We start from the raw sequence: 13,727 nt of genomic DNA, 5'->3' as shown, positions 1-13,727 counted from the left end.
AGGCTCAATCCCACAAACCGTGAGATCATGATCTGAGCCGAAACCAAGAGTCAGATGCTTCACCAACTGAGCCCCCCGGGCGCCCCCAGAATCTCCATTTCTAAGATGGGACCATTCCTCCCCTGTCAGGGATGTCGTGAAGACAAAGTAAGGTAATGGATATGACAGTTCTTTGGGATCTCTGCACATGTTGGTTTGTCATGATATTATTATTAACGTACTTGTTAATAAATCCGACTGATGAAATGTTGGTTATTGTTTGTAACTGGAAAGATGAACATGAGGTGAAGAACCTACAAGGGTCTCCTGATGGAAGAGAAGGTAATGTGTTGAGGGACCTTTGCAGCTATGGACATGGAAAAGCGGCAGGAAGATAAGGACCACGGGCATCTTTTTTGGCCAGTGAGACCACCCCCTTATAACCGGGTCACCCCAGATCCTACTGGTTTTGTCTCATCGGAAGGAGACTTTCCACATGCCTCCCAGGTAGAAGGTGGGCAAAGTTTGCACCTTTTGCCGGCAAAGGCACCGCTATGGGAATCAGCCGTTTGGGGGCCAACAACATAATTTCATTTGCCTGTTTCTTTTCAACTTTTTGTTCAAGTCCAATGCGCTTACAGAGAAGCACACAGATCTTAAGTGGCCAGCTTGATTAGGTTTCTCAAATTGAACACACATGTGAAACTAGCATCCAGATTAAAAACAAAAAAGAGAGAGAAAAAGGAAATTGTTAGTAGCCAAGAAACCCTGTTGAGGCCACAGTTAAGCTCAGAACTGACCCTGGGTGACAGCGTGCAGTTGGCAAAGCTTGTGTCCAATGTCCTGAGCAGCCCTCCTTTTACTTAGTTTCTGGGTGTGGTTCTGGTCAGGACTCATGTCAAAGGGTCCCCCATCCCCAGCAAACCCTGTTTTTAGAAGCTCCTTCATTCTGGGTTGTCAGTGAAAGGGTTGTTTTTCCACGGGCTGCGGCTTCAATCTGAGATGCGAAGGATGGGACTCTCAAGGAGAAATTTCAGGCCTCTGGGAGCCAGAAGTGGGCGCCTTTGGAGACCTCCAGAGAGGCATAAAGGACGTCCTACAACATCTCCCCACAGAAGCGTAGTGTGGCGTTTCCAGAGCCAGCCCTGGGAAATCTCACGGCCATCAACTGTCTTCCTGTTTGGAGTTCACGTTGCATTGCAAGGTTGGCCGCCTGGTCTAGAAGGAGAGAAAAGGCACAGGGACCGCTCTGCTCAAAGAAGGGCGAAGAAGGGCAAGGGCTGCACTGATGAAAAACAACTGTGAGGTGTGACCAGAACGTCCAGGAAGTCCCAGCTACCTTTCCTGGTGCCTGGTCTCTGCCTGGTGCCTGAAGGCACCGAAGCTAAGCCACTTGTGAACATCCCAGTTGCTGTCCTGCCTGGCAGGCTAGGAAGGCTCAGCTTGGAAGCTTCAGGGGCCAAAAGAAGAGCCTCCCAGTCCTGAGGGCCAAATCCAGAGCTCTGTTAATTAAGAGGGCTTCTCAAAATCAGAATTCCACTGACTTCCGGAAAAGGAAAGAGTGGTCATGCACTTTGGTAGAAGGACATTTTGGAGGGTCCAGATTTAGAGATGTTGATTTTGGCAATTAGATCCCACGGCATCTTCCGGGGTCCTCATCGGTGTCCCCTGAAGGCCTCATTAGCCAAGCCTAGATGGGTGCATGGTTCCTCTTCCCCTGAGAATGCTGCGAGCACTGGGGCCACCACGCCTTGGGCAAGGCAGCTGGATCAAAGCTGCCAGCAGGGAAGGGCCCAGACCTACCTGGTAGCAGCCTGCCCCTTCCTGCCACCTGTGGGTTTTCCTAATGCAGGTGTTCGCTGCTTTTGCTCTCATTTTTCTCCTCTTTCCATATTTCCTAGGCTTTCAGGGCACTACTCCACAGAACCTGTGATGAGAACATGCCTTCTAGCTTGTTGCCCATTCATTGGTTCACTCATGTAACATACAGAACTTGATATGTATATGTACCATATACCAGAACCGTGCTGAGGGAGAGAGAGTGGAGTTAAGACAAGGCCATGCCCTCAAAGAGTTTATATTCCAGTGGGGGAAACAGATAGGTCATTGTGATAAATGCCTCAAGAGAGGTCGGCCCGGATAAACACAGGTAAACTGCAGAAGGAGCATCTAAAAGTCAGTGAAGACTTTCTGAGGGGAGTCATACTGGAAAAAAAACCCCGAGTTTTGAAGAAGAAACAGAAGTTAGTTCATGAAGGCAGGGTTGGAGGCTAGGGTGGAGAGGACATTTTGGCCGGAGGAAACCATTCGCTTCAAGGCAAACTGGGAGCAGGGCCAAGTTCCCTGTGGCTCAAAACCCAGAATGCGTGCCACATGGATTTCCCTATTTATTGGAGTTGTGTGATGTTTGCAAAGGGTATTTTCATGTTGTTCCATGAACCGCAGGTGGGTAGCAACTACTTCCGGAGTGACAATGCCTCTCTGGAGACAGGGCTGGCCAGTGTCTTCTTGGGTCATGGCATAACCTTTATGCCAATTGGAGATGATTAAACACCCCACCCCAGTCTCTCACCCAGGCCTGGAGGGTCCCTATTCCGTGGCATCTTATTTCTGTTTTGGGTGGTGAGCCTTTCTGGAAATGGGAAATCTGTTGTATCAAGGCCAGTTTAAGTCTCTAACCTTGGGAGGATCTCACAAAAGCCCAGAGGTTTTATACTTAAGACTGTATTTCTGATGTTCTTTGGGAGGTTGTCCAGTTATTCCACAGCGTAGAAGCTTCCCAGGCCCCCACCCACTCTGGTCCTTCTGGGAGAGAGAGAGAGAGAGAGAGAAAGCAGGGGAGAGGGGCAGAGGGAGAGAGAGAAAATCTTAAGCTCCATCCTGAGCCCCCATTCCCCCATCCACCCAAATGCAGGGCTCAATCCTAAGACCCTTGGATCCTGGCCTGAAATCAAGAGTCGGACACTCAACAAATGGAGCCACCTAGGCGCCTTTGTGACTTTTCTTTTTGTAAAAAACGCAAGTACCATTTATTGCCAAAACTCAACGGTAAAGAGACCATCGAAATGGTCATTTTGCACCATGTTAGGCATTTAAGACAAAAAAGGAAATTAACATTGAGTGTCAGTTACATGTTACTTACTCGGCCTGTGCTTTCTTAAGTATTACCTCATTGAAGCTCTGTAATGACCCGGTGAGCTGCATGTTGTTGTCCGAGAAATCAATGCCTCGTCCCAGGCATGGTTGGAAAAGGGAGATTTTAAGCAAGAATCCAATGGCCACACATTTATGTCATTGCATTCCACCAAGTCGCCTTTTGGCAGCTGCTAATCAATTGGTGGCTGGTGTTTTAACTTCTGTTTCTGGGCCAAATGAGTATTATTTTTATTTATCTCTTCAGGATTCTGTCTCCTGTAATTTCTTCCAGCCCTGGTTAGCTCCATATTTACCATTCATGTCGTTAGCCAGTTTGGGCCCCATGGTTTGGGAAATGTTATGAAGAAAAGACTCCTTTCCCTCAGTTTTTCATCTGGAATGTTTCTGTGAATGCCACCTCTCCAATTCCATGAGAGCTGACTGGGAGTGATATGGGTGGTGATTCAGGGATGAATTTGGCAATTGGCTGGCTCCCAGTGCGGGTTCACCTGTTTGAGTCTGTTCCTGTGGCATTGACCTGCCTATCTTAGAAATCTAGACTGAGAATTGGTCAAGGGTAGATGGGGGATTAAGAAGATGCCCGTGTCTGAATTGTGTAACAACTTTGACCCCTAACTCAGCATTAGTAATGCTACAAAAATATGCTTTTGTAGCAGAGATCGGAGAGGTGAGGGAAACATGGAGGTAAGGGCATAAAGAAACGGTGCTTATTTTTATTATTGGTTTGTCTCTTGTCTCTAAGTCACCCATGTGCCTCTCCCTGTGGGGACTGACATGCAGTGATCGGGCTGCCCCTCATGGTTGATGAAATGATTCATCTCATGGTAAAGTGTAAGCTTATTCAGTCTTGAGTAACTAAAATGGAAGCTACCAAGGGTTGTGAATATCCTCCCCCCACCCCCAGAGAATCACAGAATCTTAGAACGGTAAAGAATGTCTAATTCACCCCCCTTATTTTATAGATGAAGAGCCTGGAACCTCAAAAATAAAAATCGGCCAAAAATGACACCTAAACCCTATTGGTATCTTCCGTTGAGTTTGTTTTTCTCATTTCATACTACTTTGTTCCCTGTTTGTTGGTCATGGGCAAGTAGCCTTACATCCGTTTTATCCCCATGCTATTCCCAACGCTACCAGGTAGCAGCAGGCCTGGAATTAGAACCCAGGCCTCCTGACTTCCAGTTTCATTTTGTTCCCAGGTCCGATCCTGTCATGATTTGGGAAAACTCTAAACTGTGCTCTTGAACCAGACCTTTGGATGCTCAGGAAAAAGCCATAGAAAAGGAGTATCGTTTGTGAAGTCTAGAGTGGCCCACTGGCAGGGCCTTTCTAGAAAGCATGTCTGTGATTCGAGACGGGGACATAGCAGCCAAAGATGAACAGAAGAAGGGACCGGAGGGAGATTTGGAGGTTGCAAACATTTAGATTTCATTCACAGGGTCCTTGAAGACCCAGTGGCTGTCAGAGGGAGAGTCATGACACCATTCAACCAGGTCTCACAGGACCTAGCGAGGGTGGAGGGACTGGTGGGCTGGGAATGCCCCGCTGTCTTAGAGTTCCAGTCCCTTTCACAGCAAAGGTGGCATTCTTTAGGGAGCTGGGGAAATCCCAGATGTGGGGCAGTCACAGCTATAGTCACCGGTTTGTGACAGCACTGGCATTTCCAGCGTTGTTTTCCAAACACGCCAACCACCCAAGAGGAAAGGCCCTCAGCAGGCTCTATTTTTGTTTTTGAGGGTCTGACCTAGGAGTCCCCCTTAGGGCAATTCCTGGGCATTGTCTCCTCAGGCTCTTGGACTTGCACAGCAGAGGGCTGGATGGTGATGCTCCTTGGAGATCTCACATCCTCCAGGCAGAAACACATCAGTTGCTTTTAGGTTCCCTGGGGAATGTTCTGTTGCCACCTCACTGAGCCAGTGGAGGAGGAAGAAAGACTATGGTGCCAGATAAGGCAACACTGAAGTGTGCGGGCAGGAAATCTGAATCAGAGCCCACATCTAACGAGCCTATTCTTAGAGGCTCTTGACAGAGCAAGGGAAATCGAATGCTAATGAAAAGCAGGTTCTCAGAATAGTTTAAAACTCAGCACCAGCCGGCCCCATTACATGTTCCCTTTCGAGCCCAGAGGAAGTCTTGCGCGAGAAGCTGAAACAGTACTCGTGGATTTGCGTGAGAAGGGACAGGGCAGCGACTGCGAAATTAACAGCCGTTTAACTAATTCAGCGGAGACGTTATGGCTGAAGGAAATTATAGGCTCATTCTTGAAGTTTTCAATTATCCAAACAGATGTCCCATCACATGGCCTTCCTTTGTGGGCCAATAGAGAGCGATCCAGCGGAATTGGCATGCACAACTTCCAGTGTTAAGGAATTGCATTGCTAAATGTTCCATCCAGAAGGCACTCAAGTGGAAACAGAGGTGGTCAGCGGGGTTGGGCAGCATCAGGCTGGATGGACTTGATCTCACCAAGCCACACCTGAGCTTCTAAACTCCTCATTGCTTTTCTGTGTACACAGGCACAGGTTGTAGGAAGGGAGGAATGATAAGGGGGTAAGTGCACACACTCGAATTAACTTACTGTGTTTCTCCGGTGAGCTTGCCCATATCAGGTCTTGCCCTTTCTGTTCATTGCCAGGGAAGCAAATGTGCAGGCCTTTGTGACCTTAGCCTTCCTTTGGTGTCCAGCTCACCTCTCCCTGGTATCATTCCTCTTGCTGGGAGCTGGGACAGCCGAAACTCCCATCATATGCATGATGGTAATAGAGCGCGGCGTTACTGGTTCAACATTCATTTGAATCAGTGCCTGTGCTAAGAAACCAGCATGTGGACACCCGGGATTGCATCTGGTGGGAGCTTCGGGCTCCAGTGTGGAAATACAGGTTTCTAAACGGTGTACATTCCGTTTATTTCCTAAGCTCTGGATAAATTGCCTGATTCATGTAAGAGAGCCCTCATTCCCTGCAGGTGTTGCTTTTAAGGCCCCCTTATCACAGAAGCCTTCCCCAGCCACCTGATGCAAAATATAGCACGCCTCCTCTCCACGTGTCATTTTCCTCCCAGCGCGTATTTCCACGTGAAATATGTTTGTCCATTTATTTGTTGTTCCGCTAAAATGTTCACTGCATGAGAGCAAGGGTTCTGCTTGCTTCGTTTATTGTGATATCTTTAGCATCCAGAACAGCATGGGACCTGTCATATGTGTCCAGTAGAAATCTGTGGAATAAACGCAAGACAGGAAAGAGGCTTGCAGAAGCGATATGCTGCCACTCTGTCCGTAAAAGGGCCTCATTCCCAGGAGAAAGGAAGGTGACTGCCCTTTGTAGTTGCTTTCCCATTTATAATTTCTTTGAGCAAATAGTCATCAAGCCCTTGGTACCAGGTGTGAAAGATCCAGCCCTGCTCTCCCAGGGTTCACGGACTGGTGACGGATATAGACGTTTGAATTAGATCCATTCTTTAAGATACAACTCTGGTGTCAGCCCTCCTGGGAGCTGTTGTTGAACACTGTTCTTCCCCAAAGCTATGTTGGGTACCATTTTTCCCATTTCCCCAGCTACCCCCTGCAGAGCTTGACCACGACCCACATGTAAAGCAGATTCCCTTGACAAGCTCTTTAAGAGCAGGGATTACACCTTACTCTCCTGAGGATAGCATTTGACATATAGAATACTTGGTAAATACCAGGTATCCTTGTTACTGCCACTGTTATTATGTGCATTCAGTAACCAGCATTCATATGCCATGTATGTATAAGTCTTACAAACAGCTCTGCACTGTTGTATAGTATGATGTGATGCTGTGTTCTATAATATTCTCCACTTCAGGCTCTCCTGTGTTCCGGTGATGTGGTGATCATGTAGGCTGGTATAGAATTGCTACCAAGAGTTTTTAGGGGACTTTGCGTTCCTAGATGCAAGCTGGGTTCCTGATGTACGTCGCAAACCATTCTCTACGAGCCGATGTCAGAACCTCCTCTGAGCCCATGAGCATTTGGTTAATTTCAAGGGAGCTGAGGAAGTCACAGGGATCCTCTCAATAAATACATGTGGGTTCGTGGCATTTTGATGCTGCCCCTTTGATGTGGCCGTTTTGATTCAGGGCTTCGGGGACATTTTGTCATGGCCTGAGAAACAAACCATTAAACATACAGCAGGTGCGTACAACTAAGCATTGTGCGCATCAGACACTCAGCCACACTGCTGGACTGCGTGCGTGCGTTTACCTAACACTGGCGTGTCTTCACTTTGACGTGGCTGTTTTGGTGCCTAACACTTTCATTATATCCTTTGGATCTTGCCAGAGCATTTGGTCGAAATGCTTGCTAGTCTCACTTAAATACCAATCGTGCGCCTGAGTCTAACTTCAGTGGCAAAAGGGATTCAAACGAAGCAGGAGGCAGAGGGGTTTACAATCTCAAGGGGACCTAGAGTGATGCCAAAGGCTGGCTGACGGATGCACTCGCCATTTCAGAACACACACGGCCTCCGTTCTTTGTTGGCCGCTTCCTGGTTTGGAGCTTTAGATTACTGGCTGGAGAAATGCTTAAAACTATCAAAAGATCCCAATGGAAACATATGGTCTACCCATGTTAAAAAAGACCGTTTTGATCATTTTCCCCTGCTGTGTTGTAAAAAGAGCCTTTCTGTCTGTTTCCTGTGGAGATTAGAGGAAGTGGTGTTTCTTGCTTGCTGACCAGATTGGCCCTCATGTGCTTGCTGCGAGCAGTCATGCCCTACTTTCTTTTCAGACAGTCTGAGTGATCATTAGCACACACATGACAGCTAGTCAGAGGCTGCCCCAAAACTAACTAGATGAGTAGATAATTAGGCCACGAAGGGGACACCGAGATGCTGATATTTTGACTAATATTTTCATTTGGGTATTCTAACCAGATCATGAGACATCATTCCTAATTTCAAAACATTTTGGTAGCGAGTATATTAAGGAGCCTGTTAGGAAAGAGTACGTAGTTGTATTTGGGTCCCTGGTCTTAAATCTGAGACTCTGGAAGCTAAGCTTGGTGTCTTGTTGGAATGGTGGAGCAAACGTCACCCTTGTAATGAACTTGATGAATACCGTATGTTTCCGTGCTGCCTGGAGAAAGTCACAACCCATGTCAGGTGTCATGCGAGGCCCCTAACCTATCTTACCATGTTTAATGTCCACAAGGTAGGCATCGAGGCCTTCTTTCTTTCTTTTTTTTTTTTTTTTTAATGTTTATTTATTTTTGAGAGAGAGAGAGAGACAGAGTGTGAGTGGGAGAGGGGCAGAGAGAGAGAGAAAGACACAGAATCTGAAGAGGCTCCAGGCTCTGAGCTGTCAGCACAGAGCCCGAGGAGGGGCTCGAACTCATGGACCGTGAGATCATGACCTGAGCCGAAGTCGGACGCTTAACCGACTGAGCCACCCAGGCGCCCCAAGGCCTTCTTTCTACACACCACACAGTTAGCAAGTGATGGAGGCATGATTTAAATCCCAGGTTCCCTGTCTCCAAAACCCACACGATTTCCATTATTACCAGTGATTTCAAACCCCTGGTCCGCCGATTGCTACTGGTTCCAAAGGAAGCCTTTCCCAATCTCTGGAGACAATATCTGGGTAAGGCTAGCTCCCTCCCATCTTCGAAGGCATTGCCATTTATTCAGAGACCGTGACCTGTCTTTCTCGGTGTTGAAGACTTAAGGGATTTTTTGAATCACGCGATGGTGATTGTAAATGGCAACTAACAAAAGGGTCTTAAGTTGGCAAAGTAAAAAAAATTGGCCTCCCGATGTGAATCTCCAAGCCTAAATTTGAAATCTTACTGGCCTGCCAATGACCAAGCTGGAAAAAGAGGCAGTGTACTCATTACCCGCAACCACCCCTGTAAGACTCTCATCACAGCATGGGGCTTATCTGGGAAAGGGCTGGGCTGCACTGAGGGCTGAAGGGGATCACGTGCTTCTTAAAGCCACACGTCTTTGACGCTGAGTAGCATGACTCTTGGGCAGCTTAGCAAAGCCCTGATAATGCAGATGACCTTTTAAAAACCACAGTTGATTGAATTTTTAAAAAACTAGATAGACCATGCTTTCCAAAAGAGAGGCAAAACTTGGACCACCCACATTTATGACTTTTCCATGACCAGGATTGGGAAGGCTTGAGCTCAGAGGCGTTTGAATTTAGCGTGACTTAGGTCATGACCCTTCTGACCTGAGATAATCCAAAGGTCACTTTGGGCTATTGATACAAGAATGAAAGAGCTCAGGTTTTGGAGGCAGATATAGCTGGGTTGATATCTCCATTTCTTTTATTTTTTTAAAAAAATGTTATAATGTTTATTTTTGAAAGAGAGAGAGAGAGAGAGAGAGAGACAGAGCACGAGTCGGGGAGGGGCAGGGAGAGAGGGAGACACAGAATCCCAAACAGGCTGCAGGCTCTGAGCTGTCAGCACAGAGCCCGACGCAGGGCTAGAACCCACGAGCTGTGAGATCATGACCTGAGCCAAAGTCAGACGCTTAAGGGACTGAGCCACCCAGGCGCCCCTGTATCTCCATTTCTTTTAGCCTTGTGACCCTGAGCAAGTTACTCTCTGGAAAACGGGGCTGAAATACTTGCCTCTCAGAGTTGCCATGGTGGGCAACTCTTGGAAGAACCTCACCCCGCCTTGTGGTATGCCTTTTCTTTACCATGATGATCCAAGATGGCAGGGATAAAAGTGCCTGGCGTGTAGAGGTTCCATGTGTCCTGGCGTCCTGCTTACAGGTAACTGCAGTTCAGAGTCCCCTGAGCTGCTCTGGTTTTTATTTTCCTGCCAGTGGTTCTAGATACCCCACCGTGCCTGGCGGGAGGCCTGTTTGACCTGCTATTACCAGAGCCCCGCAGACTGCACAAGGGGGGCACCCAGCAGGCCCTCACCACTACCTTTGCTCTTCTTGCAGTGCCAACAACATGCCCAAGCAGGTGGAAGTACGGATGCACGACAGCCATCTCAGCTCAGAGGAGCCGAAGCACCGGCCTCTGGGCCTGCGCCTGTGCGACAAGCTGGGGAAGAATCTCCTGCTCACACTGACCGTGTTTGGTAAGTGACAGGGCCTGCCTGTCTTCTCTGGCTGCCTCCGGGCTCTGTGCGGAAGCTGGCTCCCACGGCCGCCCTCCCCCTGTAAAGGAAGCCCCTCCCCCTGTAAAGGAGCCTAAGGCCTCCTTTGCCCAGGCACGGCTGCCTTGACGATGCAGTCTCCCATCCACCTGCCCTGGCTATCTGTTTTCTCCTTTGGGATTCTAGTGGTCCTCACCACCTCTTGTGAGTGTGTGAACACACAGATTCCCCGGCCCTACACGCGGAGACTGTGGCCCATCTGCAGTGAGGCCTTCGAATCTCCATCTTAACAAATCTTCTAGGTGGTTCCAAGACAGATGGTCAGCATACCACACTTAGAGAAATACCTGCATGGCGATAAAGGCAGCAGTTGCTGAAAACCCCACGAAGAGGGCTCCCAACGTCTCACCTACGAACACCCTCATTAACTTAGATTAAATTAGCACATTAGCTAATGAGGTCAGGGTAGAAGAGGTTTGTCCAGAAGCCTGGATCTGGTCTGGCTCCTTCGCAAGAGTCTGATTCCTCTGCTTCAGACCTCGCCCAGGCTGTGGTTGTCCTTTTGTGTGACTGTTGACACACCTTGGTCTTGGGTTTTCGACCAGGGTTTATTGAAAATGGGGAGATTGCAGTATTTTGTAGTGACAACCACATCATTTCCTCTCTCGATCCCTCCTTGTTCTTCAGCTCTCACTTAGGCTGCATACAGAAGCAATGAACAACTCATCGTGCCTTGCCCTTTCCCCACTCCATTCCATGACTTCTCCTTTGAGTCAGTCATCTTGGATGTCAGTGGACCAGGGTCTGGACTGGGGGCTTGCCACAGCTCAGTTTACTTAATGAAAGAAGACAGAGGTGTGGTAGGGTTTCCAAAGGTTACCTTCCACATGAAGAAATTTTACTCATCGTAGATTCTAAAGAAGTATATTTTTTACCTGTAAAAGTAAAAACCATCAGGCTTTTGGACACATCACTCCCCTCCCATCCCTGCAGTTAACATCATAGCCCACGGATGTAGGAACTTCCTCCCTCCCTCCTAGCCAGTGGTGCTATGACCTGATTTGTGGTTTCTACAAGGATCTTTTATGTCGGCCTCCTGTCTGCAGAGATCCAAAGTTTGTCTCGTGGAATCCCCAAGTATGCAAAGTGAAAGGCTCCTGCCAGCAACTCTGCCTAAATTGTTTCTTCCCAAATTATACACTTTTAGAGACCCCCCCCTCCCCGCAATCTGCCATAAAATCAGCAAGTCTAAAGATTATGTAAGAGAACATAGAAGTCAAGGACAAAACTTCTTGAGAATGAGCCACGGGGAAATTGTTGGGAGCCAAAGAAAATAGAAGGAAAAAGAAAACTTGCACTGGCTTGGTAAATCAAATGTTCCTTTTATCTGGTATCCAGTCAGAAAGGGAAGGAATATGTTAAACACCATACCAATGGCCAGGCCTAGGCTTGGAGGACCTGGGAAGCAGTATCTGGCACTATGGATTATTTCTGACTATATTTCTGACTCTACCAGGGGACAGTATCTTCAAAGAAGTTAGTCAAGTTACCTTATCCTCCTTCTCACAAAGCCTTGAGAGGGCAATCCTTGACCCTGTCAGTACTGCTGTTTAGAATAGTTGGAGGTACACAGTATTCTCTCACTAGTCGTCAAAGTCGACTCCACGATCTAATGGTATTTTCATTATGTGCTATTCATTATCCGATAATGGAGAAGTAGGAAAAAGGTCAACGTTGCAGACTCCCTAGAGTTAGTCACTTTATTGGGCCCAAAATAAATTCAGACATCTCCCCCTCTCCCTTATAGGTGTCATCCTGGGGGCAGTATGTGGAGGGCTTCTCCGCTTGGCCTCTCCCCTCCACCCTGACGTGGTTATGTTAATAGCCTTCCCAGGGGATATACTCATGAGGATGCTAAAAATGCTTATTCTGCCTCTCATCATCTCCAGCTTAATCACAGGTAAGGCCACTGGGGATCGTACTCCCATCCGGTTTGTGGAGTGACCATCGAATCTCAATTTGATTGAATGAATGGATGAATGAATGAATGTGATTGTCTGTGTCATTTTATTTCAGAGCCTTGGTTTTCCTGTCCCTAAAATGGGGACTATCAACCCAAAACGAATTTCTCATCTGTTGGTCAGCCCTTCTGTCTAGCAATAAAAGATGAAAAGGAAACTGCCACATGTTGCAAGGGTTAATAACTATAGTGATTTCAATTTTGAATGTATACTTTTCTCATTTTCCAAATTATATTTCGCTCAGATTCTGATAAAAGTAATAAATAGAAAAGGACATTTTCTCTTTACTATTTAACTGGGTGTAGAAGGAAGTGGGTATTAAAAATAAATTAAATACTAGATGTGAAACCCTTCAAGTTTTTAAGAAGAAAGTTACCCTTAAAGTGTAAATCAGGTTCAACTCTTTGGGGCTGAAAGAAGTCCTTTATTGCAAAGAATGTTTTCACCTCTCTGGGCTTATGCTGGTAGTTTTCTCTTTACTAAATAACACTGCTCAAATAGGGTACAAATTGATGTAGTTTATTTTTTTTTAATTTTTTAAATATTTATTTACTTTTTGAGAGAGAGAGAGAGAGCAGGCAAGAGGCTGAGAGAGGGAGACACAGAATCCAAAGCAGGCTGCACACTCTAAGCTGTCAGCACAGGCCCTGACACGGGGCTTGAACTCACAAACCGCGGGATCACGACCTGAGTCAAAGTTGGATGCTTAACCGACTGAGCCAGCCAGGCACCCCATTAAACTGATGTAGTTTAAAGACTGGGCTCTGATTTAAGGCTGAAAGCTAGGCTTTGATTGATACTTGGTGCCATCTAGGTGACCTTGAGAAAGCTGTCCACCTTATGAAGGAAGTGAGGCTCTCGAAACGTCAAGAGATTCAGATGCTAAGCCACGTTGTTCTGTAGTCTCATCTCGGGTCAACCGGCGAGCCCAGTGAAGGCAAGGTCTCATCAATCAGCCCCAGACTGAGTGAAATTGTGCTTTAACCTTAAAGGCTCCTTTTCAAACCAGAGAAAGTATTCTCCATGCCTGTTTAACAGACCATATACTGGTCAACCTGGCAAGGAAACTTAGTGTCTGTTGGCCAGAATCCGACTTTAGGTTGTAAGGAGAAGTGGCTTGTAGATAAGTCAGCTTAATTCAGAAAACTTTGCACCAGTGACTTCCTCCCGCACAGCAAGGGCTACAATCTCTCTGTCTAGTAAAAGCAGAAACTGAAACCAGGAAGTAGAAAAATTGAACATACAACTGGGAAAAAACCTAGTGAAGGCAGGAGTTTTTGTGACTTGCTTGGAATTTCCTCTAACAATCACAGAACCTCCCACAGTGTAGACAGAGCACCCACCTTTGTGTTCTCTAATCCCTGCACTGGGTTGGAAAATGTGGGTCTCTGTCATGCTTCGCCTTGGAGGAGGGAGGGCTGTGCTAGATCGCTATGCTAGATGCTTGATATCAATCACCAGGACTGCCAGATTTTTTGTTTTGTTTTTGTTTT

The 13,727-nt window shown here is 47.1% G+C and overlaps 1 protein-coding gene across 1 annotated transcript in view; it reads left to right on the top strand.

Annotated features, from left to right (window-relative positions):
• Positions 1-13,727, top strand: part of SLC1A2 (solute carrier family 1 member 2) — a 102,227-nt gene that overhangs the window by 42,577 nt on the left and 45,923 nt on the right. Inside the window, exons 2-3 of the mRNA XM_042904842.1 lie at positions 10,056-10,195; positions 12,021-12,173. Coding sequence (XP_042760776.1) covers positions 10,066-10,195; positions 12,021-12,173 — 283 coding nt within the window. The 5' untranslated portion in view covers positions 10,056-10,065. The remainder of the gene's footprint in view (positions 1-10,055; positions 10,196-12,020; positions 12,174-13,727) is intronic.

This window comes from Panthera leo, chromosome D1, assembly GCF_018350215.1.
Source record: "Panthera leo isolate Ple1 chromosome D1, P.leo_Ple1_pat1.1, whole genome shotgun sequence".
NCBI lineage: Eukaryota > Metazoa > Chordata > Mammalia > Carnivora > Felidae > Panthera > Panthera leo.
The sequence above is the reverse complement of the archived record's forward strand: the minus strand, read 5'-3'. Positions and strand labels throughout refer to the sequence as shown.